The sequence below is a fragment of the Ambystoma mexicanum genome, chromosome 8 (assembly GCF_040938575.1).
Source record: "Ambystoma mexicanum isolate Mex_15411 chromosome 8, UKY_AmexF1_1, whole genome shotgun sequence".
NCBI classification, from domain to species: domain Eukaryota; kingdom Metazoa; phylum Chordata; class Amphibia; order Caudata; family Ambystomatidae; genus Ambystoma; species Ambystoma mexicanum.
Window position 1 is genome coordinate 4844230 of NC_090929.1, and position 18271 is coordinate 4862500.

The 18271-nt window shown below is 50.0% G+C and overlaps 1 protein-coding gene across 1 annotated transcript in view; it reads left to right on the forward strand.

Moving 5' to 3' along the window:
• EEIG1 (estrogen-induced osteoclastogenesis regulator 1) overlaps window positions 1-18271 on the forward strand; it is a 662295-nt gene that overhangs the window by 452446 nt on the left and 191578 nt on the right. Inside the window, exon 8 of the mRNA XM_069609104.1 lies at window positions 8891-8995. Within this exon, the coding sequence (XP_069465205.1) occupies window positions 8891-8995 (105 nt within the window). The remainder of the gene's footprint in view (window positions 1-8890; window positions 8996-18271) is intronic.

Genomic DNA, 18271 nt, shown 5'->3' on the forward strand with positions numbered 1-18271 from the left:
TTAACCCTTCCTACTTTGGAGGGGCCGAAATCTGAAGGGGAGCCGCGGGGGCAGGCCTCTTATACTAGCACGGCCTGCAGAGCATGCATAGGCGGGTCCTAGAAGGACGTAGATAGGACACAAAAGCGTCGAAAGTTTTCCTTTGGAAAAGGCTATATATGTGTACCGAGGGGTCCCAGTCTGACGACGGGGAATATTCTAAGCATGTGAATCCATGAAAGATACCAATGCTGGAGAAATGGAGTTACAGGTAAGAAACTATTCCCTTTTTACCTGTCTATGAACACATTTTTTTAACTTCTCGAACTCTTCATAAAGATATTACTTTCCTGTACAATTATGATCGAGGAGTTCCGTCAAGCGATAAGGTGGTGGGGCCTGCGCTCCAATCCAGCCAGAGGCACGGATTTCCAGACCCCCCGACCCCCATACCAGGAGACAGTCACGACGGATGCTTCCCTGGAGGGATGGGTGGCCCTCACCGGCCATCTTCGCGCCAGAGGCCTGCGGTTATCGGAGGAGAAGACGTTACACATCAACGTCCTGGACCTGCAGGCAGTGTTTTGGGCCCTCAGGTCGTTTCTGCTGTCCCTCAAGGACAAGCGGCTGAGGGTCTTCAGAGGCGCAGGACTTATGGCACTGAGCCGTCGCCCAAGGGATGTTCCCTGTTTCGTTTCTCCTGGCAGGAGTAAAAAACAGCAGGGAGCTACGCTCTTGCCACTTGCTTCGACATGATCAAGTGGACTACCTGTTCCTCAAATGGGGCAATCCCCAATTCGATCTGTTTGCGACAGCGATGAACAGCAAGTGCCGGAGGTTCGCCAGCAGGTTCCCCCAGCCGGGGAGCATGGGGGACGCATTCTCATTCCCCTGGGGAGGCATGTTTCTCCAGCATGGGGTCTGGCATGGATTCACATGCTCATGAATATTCCCCGTCGTCAGGCTGGGAATCCTCGGTAAAGAAAAATCAGTATCAATTTCGTTTCTGATCTGTCTTTCGTAGTAGTAACCAATCACTGATCTCTGCGTCATACTGACCACAGCCAATGACTGCCCTCTCCCTAAGCCCCGACTCTGGCAGCCATCGTCAGATTTTTACCGCACGTTCAAGTGTTGGGATCCTCGTGCTATTGCTCTCGAGCGTTAGTGCTTTTTTTCACGCTTTTCCTAGGAACATTTTCTCTTTTTCGGTCAAAAGAGCCTCAAGCTCCACCGTTTCTTTATCCGATCAACGGGGACCCGTGTCGGATTCTTCTACGCCCCTCAAGGGTGAAGATTTCGTCGAGCCACGCTTTTGGAGGACTCCAGAAGTTTCTCAGGCCCTTCTCGAGCATGGCCCAGGAGAAGGGAAGCTCGACGCCCGGAAAGCTGTTCAGGGTCTGCCCTGGATGCCAGCTTCAGAATGTCTTTAAGGAGGACGAACACTCCCTTTGCCTTTACTGCCTGCATGAAGACAAGACGCACGTGGTGAAGGACTGTGCGTTTAGCGGCAATATGTCGGAGTGGACCATGAAGGACCGCCATCAGCGTCTCGCCAACTGGCTGGAAGGAAAGAGCCCGTCAGGCGAGAAGAAGAAGAAGAAGTCCGAGCGTTCTTCTAAGACCTTTGAGGGCGCCCCGGCGACGGGGGTCCAACAGAAGACCAAGCACCGTGAGTCCGCTGGCACCGGGAGCGCTGAACGGTCGGGCTCTACGGGCGCCAGGCAGGGGCGCATCCTCCCCGGCGCCATCAACCACGAGCCAACGCTCTGGCTCGGGTAAGAGGAAGGCCGAGTACCAGACGAAGCTCCTGGAGAGACCCCAGTCGTGCTCGAAGGCCCCATCGGAGGGGAAGCGAGGTGGTGACCCTCCCCCCAAGGAGAAGGCGGTGAGCGCACCAAAGGTGGTGAAAGCCTTGATCCATCCGGCCAAGGCCTCTATCGAGACAGTCGCGGCGGTCCTGGCTCAGCCTGTGGAGGCTACACCAGTGGTGGCGACCTCGGGGCCCAGAATCGACCTGCCACCGCGGAGGGAGTCCTCTTTCATGCCCATGACAGGACCCCCGTGAAATCTCCGACGGAGAAGAAAAAGGGGGGGCAGGAGGTCGTCGTGGATTCGGCCTCAACCTCTGAGGAGGAGCTGATCGAAGTCTTAGGCCACGGCGCTGGCGTGGAAGAAGACCATCCTGTCGGGAGGGAACCCGACGTGGGAGACGACGAGAACGTCGAGTGTGCCGACGGGGCTCCTGATCGCCCGTCGGAACCCCATCAACCAGTGCCGCAAGACAACTCAGCGGCCATTTTGTTGGCTATACAGTCCTTATGCTCGGAGATAAGGACGAGACTGCCGTTACCACCAACGGAGGAACCGCTCCCGACGGAGGACCCGGAGCCAGGCCCTTCTGGGAGCCCTCCTCTTAAGAGCAGAAGGATTCATCCTCCACCTCCTTTTCAACCATCGCGCCCTGCTCAGCCCTCCTCCCCATCCACGACACGTGGGGATGATACGGGGACAGACAGGGCCGTGACGGGTACAGACGACGAGGTTTACGACGAGGATCTCCCGTCGTCACCTCCCACCCGGGCTTCCTCGCCCGACGAGATTGGATCGTTTCACGCCATGATCGCCAGGGCATCCGAGCTTTTCCAGCTCTGCCTGGAAGAGGAGAAGAAGGAAGGTTTCCTTTATCAACGGCGCGAGACCAAGAGGAAGACGGTCCTCGCTGTACCTCTACTGGACGATATCTGGGATGAGGGTCTCTCCCTCCTCAAGAACCCATCCACAACGCCGGCTAGAAGGGATTGGTACGAGAAGAAGTACCGGGTCCAGGACGCGGCCCCCTTGTGCCTTCGGGCACAGCCGACTCCGGACTCGGTCGTCTCCGCGGCGGCCAGGAAGAAAGCGGGGGGGCGCGGCCTCTACGTCAACCTCCCCGCCGGACGGCGAGGGAAAGAAATTGGACACTATGGGACGCAGAGTCATCTCATCGGCAGCGACGACTATTAAGGCTGCCAATGCCTTGGCTATCGTAGCCCGCTACACAGGGAGTTGTGGTACAAACTCGCCCCCCTTCTGGACTTCCTACCAAACAAGAGGGCAGAGGCCCTAGAGATCTTGCAGGAAGGAGAAGTGGCGTCGGACCACGCCATTACTATAGCGACGGACATCGGTGACACTGGATTTCGCCAGTTGGGCAACGGCGTGTGCCTTAGGTGGCGTGGATGGCTCAAGGCTACTGACTTCCATCAGGACGTGCAGACCAGAGTCTTGGACATGCCGTTGGACGGGAGCAACCTGTTTGGGAAAACAGTGGACGATTCCCTACAAGCCATCAAGGCGGACACGGAGACGGCCCGGGCTCTTGGTGTTCTCCAGCAACGACGGCCGCCCTTTCGGAGCGGCGGAGGCAAACGGGGTGCCTCAAAGGTTCCAGCGGCGGATTTTCCACCTATCGTCAAGCCGGCCGTTCGTCGTCACAAGAAGCCTACAGGGGACGAGGCAAGTCGGGCGGACCCCGCCGTCGTCGCCAAGGAGGACAAGGCGGCAAAGCCTCGTCGAAGCAGGACTGAACCGGCCGTGGGGTCGGGCCCCCACCGAAGCACCCCGGTGGAAGGCCGGCTGGTGAGCTTCGTCAGCGTGTGGGAGTCCATCTCCACCGACCGTTGGGTGCTGGACGCCCTGGCTCAGGGTCACGCCCTCGAGTTTCTAAAGAGGTGCCTGCGCGTCCCCCCTGTGGCCAGGAAGGAACATCACGTCCCTCAACTTCTATTGGAGGTAAGGGCGATGCTCAGGAAGGGCGCCATCGAGCTCGTCCCAAAGAGGCTTCGGGGCTCCGGAGTTTACTCAAGATACTTCCTCGTGAAGAAGAAGACGCGAGGATGGCGTCCCATCCTGGAGCTACGACGACTGAACAAATTCATCAAGGCACAGAAGTTCCGGATGGTCACCCTGCAACACGTCCTGGATCAACTGGAGGAGGGCGATTTCCTGTCGTCGTTGGATTTGGAGGATGCCTACTTCCATATCCCCATCCTAAAGGGACACCGAACGTTTCTCAGGTTCGTGGTCCAAGGGCGTCACTACCAGTTCAGAGCCCTTCCCTTCGGATTGAGGTCGGGACCCATGGTGTTCACCAAGTGCCTCGCACCGGTGGCGGCGCGGCTGCGCCTAGAGGGGATCCATGTCTACCCCTACCTGGACGACTGGCTCATCCGAGCAAAGACGAAGGAGCTCGCCGTGGAGCACACAGCAAGGACCGTCCAACTACTCACGGACCTGGGATTCTCCATAAACTACGCCAAGTCCCACCTGGTGCCCGCGCAAGACGCACTGTTTCTGGGAGCGAAGCTCGACACAGTGTCGCTTATGGCCTCTCCGTCGGAGGAAAGGACGAGGGCCATCTTGGGCAAGGTGCAGCGGATGCTGGTTGCGGACGCGGCCAGGGTGAGGTCCATCAAGTCCCTCCTCGGAATGATGTCTTCTTGCATTTATCTCATCCACCTGTGCAGGCTCTGCATGCGCCCATTGCAGTAGTTCCTGGACGCGCGCTGGATCCAGACGGGCAGCTTCGAAGAGAGGATCATACTCGACGAGAGTTTCCGACGAGCAATCCGGTGGTGGGGCACCCGCGCGCATCTGACGGCGGGCATGGACTTCCAGACCCTCGGCCACCAGGAGACAGTGACCACGGATGCCTCCCTGGAAGGGTGGGGAGCGCACACCGAAAATCTGCACGCGAGAGGCCTTTGGCTTCCAACGGAGAAGTCCCTCCATATCAACGTCCTGGAGCTCCGTGCAGTGTTTTGGGGCCTCAGGTCCTTTCTTCCGTCCCTCAAGGGCAAGGTGGTGAGGATCTTCACCGACAACACCACCACCATGTTCTACATCAGGAAGCAGGGCGGTACCAGATCCCCAGCCCTGTCCAAGGAGGCGCAGGATCTGTGGCATTGGGCCGTCGCCCAAGGGATGTTTCTGGTGCCGTTTCATCTGGCAGGAATAAAAAACACCATTGCCGACTCGCTCAGCAGAGAGCTGCGCTCGTGCCACGAGTGGGAACTACGACAGGATCTAGTGGACCGCCTCTTCCGACGGTGGGGCACACCCCAGATCGATCGTCGCGAACAGAACTCCGAGTGCCGGAGGTTCGCCAGCAGGTTTCCCCAGCCGAGGAGCATGGGCGATGCTTTCTCGTTCCCCTGGGAGGGCCTGTTTCTATACACGTTCCCTCCATTGCCGTTGCTGATCCGGCTCATCAACCAGCTCAAGAGGTCACGGTGCAGGATGATCCTCGTCACACCTGCGTGGCCGAGGCAGATATGGTTCCCGGACCTTCTGGACTTGTCAGCGTCCCCGTCAATCAAGCTGCCAGTGGACGCGGATCTTCTCTCCAGGGAAGGAGGCGCCATCCTCCATCATGACCCGAAGTCGCTGAACTTGCAGGCCTGGCTCCTGCAGCGTTAGAGTTTGGAGGCTACGACATACCGGCCAACTGCAGAGAGATTCTTGCAAAGGCCAGGGCGTCCTCAACTCTTAAATGCTATGGACACAAATGGAAGAGGTTCTCTGTCTGGTGCCACGCACAGAAGATTAACCCTCTACGGATTACGGCTCCCCAGGTACTGCCGTACCTACTGACGCTGGCCAAGGCTGGACTGGCGCACGCGTCCATCAAGATTCATCTTGCTGCGATCTCCCGATACACCAGAACCACGGGGCGGACGTCTTTGTGGTCTCATCGTCTGGTGAAAGAATTCATGAAGGGACTGTTCAGATCGTTCCCGCCGGTGAAGGCTCCGGCCCCGACGTGGGAGCTCAACGTGGTGCTGACCAAGCTCATGGGACCTCCGTTCGAGCCTCTGCACTCGGCTCCGTTGAAGTTCTTGTCATGGAAAACAGCGTTTCTTGTGGCCATCACCTCCGCACGACGGGTGGGAGAGATCCAGGCCCTTTCCTGCAAGCCCCCGTACTTGACCTTTCACGACACGAGGGTAGTGCTCAGGACGCACCCCTCCTTCATGCCCAAGGTGCCGTCGGACTTCCACCACAACGAACCCTTGGTGTTGCCTGTTTTCTTCCGGTCGCCTTCGTCGCCGGCTAAAAGGACTTTGCACTCGCTGGATGTGGCTAGAGCGCTGAAGTTCTACGTGGACCGCACGAAGTGTTTTCGGAAGACATCACAACTTTTTGTGAACTTTGGACCTGTCAATCAGGGGAAGGCTCTATTGAAGGCCTCCATTTCCAGATGGCTCTCCGGCTGTATCATGTACTGTCATCGGTTGGCAAACCAACCGCTGCCTGGCCGTCCAGGAGCCCATTCCACCAGAGCGATCGCAGCTACCACGGCGTTCCTATCTGGTGTGCCCTTGCTGGACATCTGCAGGGCTGCTACGTGGAGGTCGACGCACACCTTCACGAAATTCTACTGCGTCGATCGGGATTCCAGGGAGGAGTCCAGGGTCGGCCAAGCAGTGCTGCGCAATCTGTTCGCCTAAGGTGAGCCTGGTGAGGAGGTAAGAATTGCTTAATGTTGAGTTTTGGATATAATGCTTAATGTTGAGCCTTTGCCACCTCCCGTGGTTGTGCATGTGTGTACTGCTATGTATTCTTTTATTCATGAGCATGTGAATCCATGCCAGACCCCATGCTGGAGAAGGAACAAGTTACTTACCTGTAACTGTTGTTCTCCAGCATGGGTCTGGCATGGATTCACATGCGAACCCTCCCACCTACCCCTCTGCGGCTCTTCACTTGGTCATACTGCCACTTCATGTGCTACCAAATCTGAAGATGGCTGCCAGAGGTGGGGCTTGGGGAGAGGGCAGTCATTGGCTGTGGTCAGTATGACGCAGAGATCAGTGATTGGTTACTACTACGAAAGACAGATCAGAAACGAAACTGATACTGATTTTTCTTTACCGAGGATTCCCAGCCTGACGACGGGGAATATTCATGAGCATGTGAATCCATGCCAGACCAATGCTGGAGAACAACAGTTACAGGTAAGTAACTTGTTCCTTCTCTATGCGTTGCCATTGCCCCATTCGAACCTATGCACTCGGCGCCGCTCAAGTTTCTGTCGTGAAAGACTGTTTTCCTCATGGCCGTCACCTCTGCAAGACGAGTAGGTGAGATCGAGGCCCTATCGTGCAAGCAGCCTTACTTGACTTTTCACGAGACAAGGGTGGCGCTGCGGATGCACCCCTCCTTCATGGCCAAGGTTCAGTCGGAATTTCACCTCAACGAACCCTTGGTGTTACCTGTTTTTTCCGACTCCTTAATCGCCGGCTGAAAGGACTTTGCACTCTCTGGATGTGGCTCAAGCGCTGAAGCTTTACGTGGGCCGCACAAAGAGTTTCCGGAAAACCTCTCCGCTTTTTGTGAATTTTGGTCCTGTGAACCATGGGAAGGCCCTGTCCAAGGCTTCCATTTCCAGGTGGCTCTCCGGCTGCATCACTCACTGTCAACGGTTGGCAAACCGACCGCTGCCTGGCCGTCCGAGAGCCCATTCTCTCGGGAGGATAGCTCAGGGGCAACGTGCTCGCCTTGGAAGCAAGATGACACGGAGCAACACAGGTTTGATCCCCGGGTCCACTCTTAGAAACCTCTGGGTATTAAGCGCGTTATAAATGACCTATCCTATCATTCCATGTGGGCGATTGCTGCTACAACGGCGTTCCTGTCTGGTGTGCCCCTGCTGGACATCTGCAGGGCTGCTACTTGGTGGTCGACGCACACCTTCACGAAATTCTACTAGGTCGACAGGGATTCCAGGGAGGAGTCCAGAGTCGGCCAAGCAGTTTTGTGCAACCTGTTCGCCTGAAGGTGAGCCTGGTGAGGAGGTAAGAGATTGCTTCTGTTGAGCCTTGCCACCTCCCGTGGTTGTGCATGTGTGTACTGCTATGTATTCTTTATTCATGAGCATGTGAATCCATGCTAGACCCCATGCTGGAGATATTACTTACCTGTAACTGTTGTTCTCCAGCATAGGTCTGGCATGGATTCACATGCGAATTCTCCCGCCTACCCCTCTGCAGCTCTTCTCTTGGTCCTACTGCCACTTAACGTGCTACCAAATCTGAAAATGGTTGCCTGAGGAGGGGCTTAGGTAGAGGGCAGTCATTGGCTGGGGGCAGTATGACCCAGAGCTCAGTGATTGGTTGTTAGGAGAAAGACAGTTCAGTAATGAAACTCAAACTGCTTTTTTCTTTTACCGAGGATTCCCAGCCTAACAACGGGGAATATTCATGAGCATGTGAATCCATGCCAGACCCATGCTGGAGAACACCAGTTACAGGTAAGTAACTTGTTCCATACCCGGACTCGTCCCTGGGGTGGGAGGGCATAAGTGGTGCAATCGAGTAGCTAATCAGACGACAGAGACTTGAGTCTAGACAGCCTTGGGAAACAATAAACAAGTCTTTGATATTTGCATGTTAATTGAATACGTAAATCGCCCACCCCCCACCTCCCCTGTCCAATCAAATGGTAGGGAGTTGGATTAGAAGACATTTAGGGAGGTTGGGATCCTTGGTAACACATGTAAAGCTTTCAGTGTAGACATTGTGAGGTGGGTTGACCAATGTGCTTGTCTGAAGAAGCTTCTAATAACAGAAAACCACATAGAGAAAATGTAATTTCTCTTTAATTTTCATAATGACATTATTTCAGATTCTTTTCCTAAATCCCAACATGGGCAGAGATATTCAGTTATTAAATTCAATTCAGTGAAGATGCCCGTGATGGAGAACTTGGATTACAAGTAGGTATTTTGTTTCCTCCCAAAATGTGTGAGCACTCTCATTTTTAAAGCACTCAGTACATTCATGCTGTCAGTAGACTGTTTCACAACCTCTCTGCCCCTGCTCCCTGCAGCCATCATTGTGACGGCAACATAATTCTTTTTTCCTTGCAGGCGTCCCAGAGGTGCTGGATCAGAACCTATCCAGTCCAGAAGAAGTGTTTCATTCTGGGCATTCCCGCAACTCCAGTTATGCCAGTCAACATTCCAAAGTTTCTGGTAAGCAAGGACTCCCCTTCCTGCCTCCATCCCCATCTTCCACTCCCTCTGACCTCCCACCAAGCCCTTGCTGCAGAAGGTCTTGCTCTGCTTGCTCTAGGTCTGGGAACCCCTCTACCGAGAACGAACATGGCCAAATAACCTGTTCTTTGGGTAGGTTATGTAAGGGTGCAGAAGTAAGGTTCGGACACTGAGGTGACTTAGTTTTGGATATAAACATTTATCAGCTAATAAAAGGGTTGGAAAAACGACCTCTCTGTGCCTAAAGCTAAGAGGTGTTTGCCTCCCTGAAATGAATCTAACATAAACGTTGGGATGTCAAATAAATAGTCTCACTGTTGCGTCCAAAAACTCAGCTTCTGACCCGAACACTAATAACTTAAACCTAATGTCCAAGGGTACTATATTCACAACTAAATTGATAACGACAGTTTTGTCAACAGAAAGTTCCCAATGTCTTGGGTTGTCAAAATGAAGCAAATATTGCTAATGAACAATTGCCAACTCAAACTACATGCCACAGTATCTATTCCGATCTTCTATTTCCGATCGACTATTTAGCTGATGCCTTCTATGCACGTTTCATGCTGCCTGCTTCCATACATTGACTTCCCTGTAATCTACGTATCTTGTAAATCAGGTAAATATTGTAACTGTAAACCTTTGCAAGCTGTATATCTTTGTAACCAAAGCCTAACGCCTACTTGTACTGCTTGCGCCCAGTTACCTCCGGGTTTGGTGTGCCATATAAATAAAACAAACAAACAAATGTTCCTTTTCCACAGAGAAGTATGATTAGCTCCTTTCCCCTGGATCTTCCAAACTTTCCCCAATGTCTACAACAAACATTCTCAGCTTTTTCCGTGAACTCCCCTTCTGTGTTCACTGCGGTGTATGTCTGGTTCACTCCCCTGCCAAACACAGCCCAGGAAATTACAAGGGATAGTCTCTTCCTTTCCGTGCTTTCTTGACTGGACTTCACCTTATTCTTAGACTTCCAAATGGGTGCGGCTCCCAGTCTTGTACTGATGTATATACCAGTTTGGTGTACTATTCTGCCAAGCCTAGGTGTTTTTCTTGGTTTCCAGGTGTCGCCCCTCGTCGGCGGTTGCTTCGCTCGGCGGTTCTTCCTTCTCGAGTTGGGTTTTTTCTCTCAGCCAGCGACCCGGACTTTGGGGAGTCCAGAGGGTTTCTTGGGCAGCCGTCCGTGTAGTCCTTTCATCCTGGACTACTTTGCATTCCCGTTTGCCTTTGAGCACTGCGTCTTGTGGTTTGTATCCCTGCTTGTCGCAACGTCATCTCCTGGGTTTCTCCATGTTGGTTTCCCTCTGCTATTTTGTATTGCATTTGACCAATCAAGTACCGTGAGAGACTAGATCATTCACACCAGTTCTCTGGAGTGATCTTCGAACCTGTGGTCCTCTTCTTCACAGTATTTGCATTGGAAGTATATGGAATGTAAATTGTGTTTGTGTTTTTAGTCAGGTCTAACATATTAGGCTGGCTGACAAAATATATTAGCACTAGAGGGAATTATGGGAGATAGTTTAGCTTTGGCACAGAGGGAGGTTGTACTAAAGCAGAGGCATAATGGCCGTCCCAAATCCCATAAGGGTCTAACTCTCCTATGCGATCCTCCTTCGGTGCATCATCCCCAGGAGGATTATTGTACTGTGGATGCACCTCTCTGACCCCATGGGAAAGGTCTCCCCCCCTAGGGGAGTAGGGACGACCTCCTCGGATTAGTCACAGTTCCCACACGAGAGGCTCTATAACTGTGCCTTTCACAGAGGAGAAATATCCAGTTGCATATCAGTCTTGTCCCACCCACCTGGGCAGTCCAGCACCAAAATGCTAAGCAGTTGTCCTCTGAACAAGAGTACCATCAGCAACCCCAGGCATGTGCTTCAGCCTTGTTGGGCCTCACCAGTGAGGTGGAACTGTGATTCTTTGAGCACAGTGAGCAGGGAGTCCACGTCTGGATTACCCTCTGTAACTTTAAGTGAAACCCCAAGTCCCTAAACATATTTAAAAGTGTCTGGGAGCCCCTGTACAGAGAACAAACAGCCAAATAACCTGTTCCATGGGTAGGATCCCACGTGGACAGAAAAAAGAACCCCACCAGGAACTGGAATGGTTTAAAGCCAAGAAGGAAACTGAGCATGTGTAACTCTGTGTGTAAAACAAAATAGAAAGTGTTAGGCAAGATTGTGTGCAGTATCCTTTGGAAGACTACAGCACCCTTGACCTCCTGTCAATAGGAACCCAACCTTTGGTATAGGTCTGTACTACACAGGTTGGTAGTGTGGCTGAGCAGCCAGGCTTATCTCAAGAGGGGTCAATGTGAGCTGTAGGGGAGTACCACAGAGATTCACAGTGATAGTTATTCAAACAAACTCTTACACTCAAGGTTTCTTGATTAAACAATTATTAATTTAACAGTCAGTTATATAAGCCTTCTTCAGAAGGGAGCAAAACATGTCCCAATTATAATACACTTCAAAACACACTCTTTCTCTAAATCAGATGATACCCATTGGGGATGGCACACACACTTCCTACGCCCTCAGGTGACTGAAATAGCCAGGACACTGGACATTGATTTATCACTGGTACATTTAGAGCAATACTGAGTTTAGTGCAAAAGTTAGGGGAATAAAACAAAGGTTAACAAATAATTCACAAACTGGTAAGTACTTTTTGAACCTTCCAGTGCAAAGTCAATTTAACCCTTTCATGGGAGAAAGGTAAAGGCACAGAGTCTGGGTAAGAAGAGTCTCTCAGGGAGCCACAACAGTCAAAGTTAGTTGAGCAAAGTCTAGGGGAGCTGAAGAACTTCTTTGCAGATAAGTAAAAGTCTTGCACAATGTTTTTAGAAATAAAATCACTTGTAGGGCCACAAGCTGGGAGACGTGTGAGGGGCAAAGCTTTAGCAACTCTGCAAGGGCAACCAAGACGAGTCTCAACTGAGAGCAAGCAAGGCTACACAACAAGAGATAAGTCCCCTTAGTTTTACAGTACCTTTGGTTAGAAGATACGGTTCCAGCTGGCTTCTGTTCCTGTGTAGCTCTGAGGATCCTGTTGTTCCTGGGCCTCAGTCTTGGGGACAAGAGGGAGGATGTCTGGGGACTCCTGCACTGCAATGGAGATGTCAGCGGCAGCAATGGGCAAACTTCAATTCAGCTGCACTTCGCGGTTTCAGTTCCTCGCGTCTACAGCAAATAGCAACACTGCGGTTCTCGGATACAACTTCAGACTTTCCTCGCATCTGGGGTCCAGCACTCTGTTGAGGTGGCTCAGGCTTGGTCAGTCCTGCTTCAGAGAAATCCGGAGGATCTTCCTGGCGCTCGGTGTTGACTTAAAAGCGATCCACTCGGTTTGGTGTTCCTCTCCCTGGCACCTCGGTTCCAGCAGCAGTGGAAGTACAGCCAACCCCGAGAGGATGTCCAAACGAGTTCACTTTGGGGTTCATTGTCCCAGCAACCTAAGGGGAGAAGTCGTCCTTGCACGGCTTGTCTAGTCAGAACGAATTTGGAGCTTCAGCACAGCATCAGGGCTTCAAAGGGCAAACCAACGGTCCAGGAGTTGCAGCAGGCGTCTCTTCCAAGTTCTTCATCGGATTCCTTCGTCAAGTGGTCGACTCTGCCTTCCAAGCTAAAAAGCCTTGCCTTTTATGCAGGTTTCTCCCATTCATTCCAGCCTTGCTGTCAATCACACAGCAGGGTGGCTGTCCTCCAAGGACAGCCAGCAGGCCAATCACCTTTGGGTGCATTCCTGTAACCAAGGAGATTAAGCACAGGGTATTTCGGGCACCTCCCTCACTTCCTGCCCCTGCCAGACATACTGTAGCCAGAGGCGGGCTTCACTCGTGAATCCTGCCAAAGACAAAACGAACAAAGAGACCAAACATGGTTTGGCGCGCAGAGTAAATCCCAAGAAGGACATTTCCAACAAGAAATGGCAAAAAACAAAGACCTGGGCTATTTTGACAAAATGGGCACCCATGGGTGCCTTACTGCAGCTGCAAATGCAGCCCACTGTAAAAACACACAATGCTAATAAAAAGTAAACCACTGCCAGCAGCCATTAATTGTAGAAAGGGTAACATCAAAATGCTACATGAGAAACTAGACAAAGGGGATACTAAGTAACCCCTCCAGCACCCTATTGTAAGATAGTGTGTTCTGGGTCTAGAAAGTTACACAATGTAAGTAAAGTCAATTTCACTTTACTGCTCTTGGAAACTGTAGTTTCACCAAGAGAAGTTATTTAAACCTTGGGGAAATCTAAGAGACTTCCCTGTGCCACTGCACTGAAGGTGCTGTGTGCCACAATGCCACAAAGATGATGCCTATGGAGTTTGTCAGACTCCAAAGTCAAAAGAAACACAGAGTCTGAATCACAGAAAAATGAGAGTGGGGAAAAAGGTCTTACTCTTTCCAGGTTAGAAATGAAAAGTCCTATAGTCCAGGTAAAGAGCTGGGGGTCTCTAAGGTCGAAGGTAATTAGCACATTTCTGAGAAATCTCCCTAATTTAATCCACTACTGTTGAAGTCAGTAATACATTCTGGAGAGAGCATCACCATTTTGGTGATTACAGCCTAACCTGTGTTATATCGTGAAATCAAACCCCTGTAGGCTGATTGACCATATTAACAATTTAATTTAGGATTCTCCCCCATTAACCATCTCAAGAGTTGGTGGTCCGTTTGAATTACAAAAGTCGACCCATACAAGTATGGTCTAAACTTCTTCAAAGACCACACAATGGCAAAACATTCTCTTTCAATTGTTGCCCATCTTGTTTCATGGTCCTTCAGTTTCCTACTGATGAAACACATAGGGTGTCCCCTGCCTTTCTCATCCAGCTGACTCAGAACTGCACCCATCTCTGTTTTGGAAGCATCTGTTTGTACAATACAGGATTGATTGTAGTCAGGAGCTCTCGAGACTGGAGCTTGACAAAGGGCTTTCTTAAGTCCTTCAAATGCCTTAGTACACTGACCTTCTTGGGGAATTTGGGTGAGGATATCACATTCAAGGGAGAGGCTATGGTCAGTCCCATAGTTCTGTATGAAGTTCCTATAGTAACCAGTGAGACACAGAAAGGCTCTCACCTGGGTTTGAGTAGTAGTTTAGTTTACTTTATTTTCTTATATAGCGCACCTCACGCAAGGGTATCTGGGTGCTTATACCTGGACAACAAAGCATGGTTACACAAATCAAATACAGATCCTGCCAGGCGGGGAAGAGGTGAGTTACAGTTCATCTTTCTTGCAGAAAAGGGTACTGGAGGTGTGTTACAGATCACCTTGAAGGCAGTCAGTGAGCAGAAAAACAGAACATAGGCAAAGGCAATAGATTTACACGAACAGAGCACATAGCTAGACAAGCAAATGGCTAGGCATATGTTACATTATGGAGATAGATACATTTACAAGAGAGGAGAGTCAACAGCTACCCCTGGTCAACCGTGTAGAGGAGGTGGACGTAAGAGGCAGGGAGCTAGTTTGCATATACTAGCCATTAGCGGTCACAGATACATTTAGAAGACGGTTGGGTACTAATTAAATTTATTCATAGATTCGGACACACATCTAAAAATAATAGGTTCACAACAGAAAAACAAAAACGAAAAACAAACTTGCAAAGTCACATTTGGGCCTTATTTGGCTTACAGTGAAAAGTACAACAGGTGAAACTGTTGTTGCATTAAGTGAGGGTTAGTAGCATACATCGACACATATGTAGGTGTTTCTGGTTCGGGATGGAGTCAGCCTTCACTGGGTTAGAAATGAATGTCAGCAGGACGTGATTAGGGCTGGTGAACGCCTATGGAGACAGGTGACACATAAGGGAGGGGCCGTCAGAAAAATAAATAACCACACGGAGGGTGTTCTGTGTATAAAGGAACTGCACTCTAAAAGCCTACTTGTGTTCTATGAATGGTTGAACACAAAGTGGTTTCAGGGAAGCACCTATTATGGCGCGGGCGTCCGTAGCAAGAAATATACAGGGAGAGAGGTAACAATGAGTTACCTGGATGGTATGAGGTATCATACATAACTTATTGATAGTAATAGGTGCATACCTTATTTTGTAGGTATGCATTCCAGCGATGGTGCTGAAAAACACATTCACGGGAGAGAGTTGCCGTGATGTTTCAGACTAAGGTCAAGTTAGGAAGACAGCCATGGTCGCTGTGTGAGGAAGAAGTGGAGAAAATCAGCTACTAGTCAGAAAATTAAAAATGAATTCTAGCGTGGAGGTGCCTGCAAGATTATTTGTGAAGAGCAGGAATGCTGGAGGTGGTGCCAGTAAACGTGTGGTATTGGGCTGGAGTACAAGCCCTCTAAATGCCTTACACGTAATTGACTTAAAAATAATGACTTGCACAGTGATTGAAGGAACTATTGGTCGTCACGGCATGATGCATGTATTTTAGAAAATCTGTATTTTTCAGGTGTAATTAGTAATTTAATATATTATATAATTTACTATTGTAATTTAGTATCGTTGTGCAATAGAGCCTGTAAGTGCTTTGATGGGTGATGGCGTGCTGATAGAACGGTATTATAACAGAATGTAACTGTGATTTGCACGAGGTATATTTTGAAGGTGGATTTGTGATTTCAGCGCCGGAAAACATCTAGAGATGCCGTATAGCAAAAGCACATACGTTTCTAAAAAACATGCGGTTTGTGAAGAGAGGCGCTGAAGCAGTGCTTGGCATAGCTATATTCCTTACCTTTTGAAAACGAGTTAAGGTTCCTTCTGATGAAGCGCGATGTAGCGGGGAGCTGTAGTGCAGCCTGAGCGAGGGAGTAGGGAAGTACACTTACTGTGGAACTAGCACATGTGCGTTGGGGAATTTGCCGGGGACACTAGCTGAGTGCGCGGCTGTGCAATTGATCGAATAGCGTATGCGCGGTATGATACTGGTGCGGGACACTAGCTCCGTGCGAAAAAAAGCTGTCGGGTTCGTGTGTGGGCTCATGACAGGTGCGCAGGAGCACGGCTGGGTGCCGAGGGGCGTGGATACAAATTTGTGACAACGGGATGATACCGCATAATTACACTACAGTTGCATTCAAAAAGTTAACAAAATGCTGGTAGCTTGGTGAATGAATTCATAGCTTTGCATGCATGGATAAGGAACATATTTTGGAAACACTTTGGCAACGTGTTTAAACATTCAGTTGTTTGACCATAAAAACAGAAATGTTGAGGAGAGACCCCCCTGTAATTTTAACATGTATGCCATACAGATAGGACATAAGGCTACGTGTATTTCAAACAAATTGATCTCGTGTTAACTCTCTTCATCAATAAAAAGATTTAGTGAAGATCGCATGTGGATACATATTTGGAAACATTTTGGCAATGTGTTTAAAACATCCAGTTGTTTGACTATAAAAAAAGAAATATTGAGGAAAGACACCCCGTATTTGTAACATGTGCGCCATACAGATAGGACATAAGGTTACGTGTTTTTCAACAACACTATCTCATGTTAACACTCTTCATCAATACAAGATTTAATGAAGAAAACGTGGGTACGTTTTGTGTACTACTGTAATTGTACAGTGTCAGTCGATTTAGGACAAACCTCATTTCTGTGGTGGTTGCTGCTGGTGGCAAACCAAGGGGATGTTGGTGTCTGGTAAGTTAGTGGGTGTGTAAACTGGTGATAAAGTGTGATTGAAGGCACATGTGTTTGAAGGATCTGGTGATAGCATTAATTGGAGTTATTTGAAGAACAGATTCCATTCGATTGCCACATTCAGGCCTTGTTTGACTGAATTGAGTCTGAAGATCCATTGTTGCTCTAGTTTGCGAAGTGAGAGATCTCTGTCGCCACCTCTAAAAGGGTTTTTGGCTGTTTGTAAAACAAACCAGAAGATGTCATTGTGGGTGTGGTGTTTCTCTTGGAAATGTGCCACCATTGGTTTGTCAGGGACGGCATTTTTGATGCACGAGCGATGTTCGCATATGCGCTGTCTTACTTCTCTCTTGAATTTGCCGATGTATAATAGTTTGCAAGGGCATTCCATACACTGTCCATTTGCTTTTACAATTGGTAAAGGATTAGAAATTCCAGTTCTTACCGTTGAGGTCGATGGATTTCATGTTATTTGTTAGGCAGCACACTGAGCATGATCCACATTTGTAGTAACCTTTAACATGCAGTAAATTCCACAGGGTGTTTTGTTGTTCCGGGGACTTGGTGGGTTCTGTGTAAGTGTTGACCAGTCTGTCTTTGAGATTTTTACTTCGTCTGAACGCAAAATGGGGTTTGGTTGGTTCAACAGATTCTGCGTGGAGAATGTTCCAATGTTTTAGAATGGTCTTCTTTATTTGATTACTTGGTGGAGAAAACGTGGTCACGCAGGTGATTTTGTCTTTGCAAACTTCGCGTGGGGTTGGTGAGAGGCATGATTCCCTGCTTCTGTTTTTTGCTCGTTTTCTGGCTTGGGGATGGTAGGCTGTTGAGAACTTGTAGGTCACTCCACAGTTTATCCACATGCATGTAGTGGGACATAACATTGGTCCCCCTGTCTGAGATAACCTCCTTAGGAAAACCTACCCTGGTAAAAGTAACAAGGAAGGCCTTAGCCACTGCCTGAGCAGTAACAGTTCTCATAGGTTTAGCTTCAGGATACCTGGTAGCATGGTCTAACACAACCAATATAAATCGATTGCCTGAAGATGTGGGAGGGTCTAGGGGACCAACAATGTCAGTCCCTGCCCTCTCAAAAGGAGCTCCCACCACTGGGAGGGGCACCAAGGGTGCCACATTCTTGGCTCCACTCTTGCCAGATGTCTGACAAGTGTGACAGCTTCTACAGAATGAATCTACATCAGACCCCATTTTAGGCCAGTAGAAATGCAGAGAAATCCTTTCCTTGGTCTTCTTAAAACTTAAGTGACCAGCTAAAGGAATCTCATGGGCTAACTGTAGGAACTGGAGTCTCACTTCCTGAGGCACTACAAGTCTTCTGTAGTCCGTGGGTTAGACTCTATTGGCTCACTGTAAAGGAGCCCATCCTCCCAGTACAGCATGTGCTTCCCTGTCTGCTGCCCTTGCAGCCGGGAAGCTGCCTGTTAGAAAAATCCTTCAAGAGTAGGGCACTCTTTGACATCTGCTATAGTCTGCCCTAGAGGGTCCACCTTCTGCAAGCAAACTCTGCAGCCCAGGATGGTCTTTAGGATCCAGATCTCCAACAGGCGGAAGGGCTTCTTCCAGCTCTGTGTCATCGGTAGCTGGTCACCATC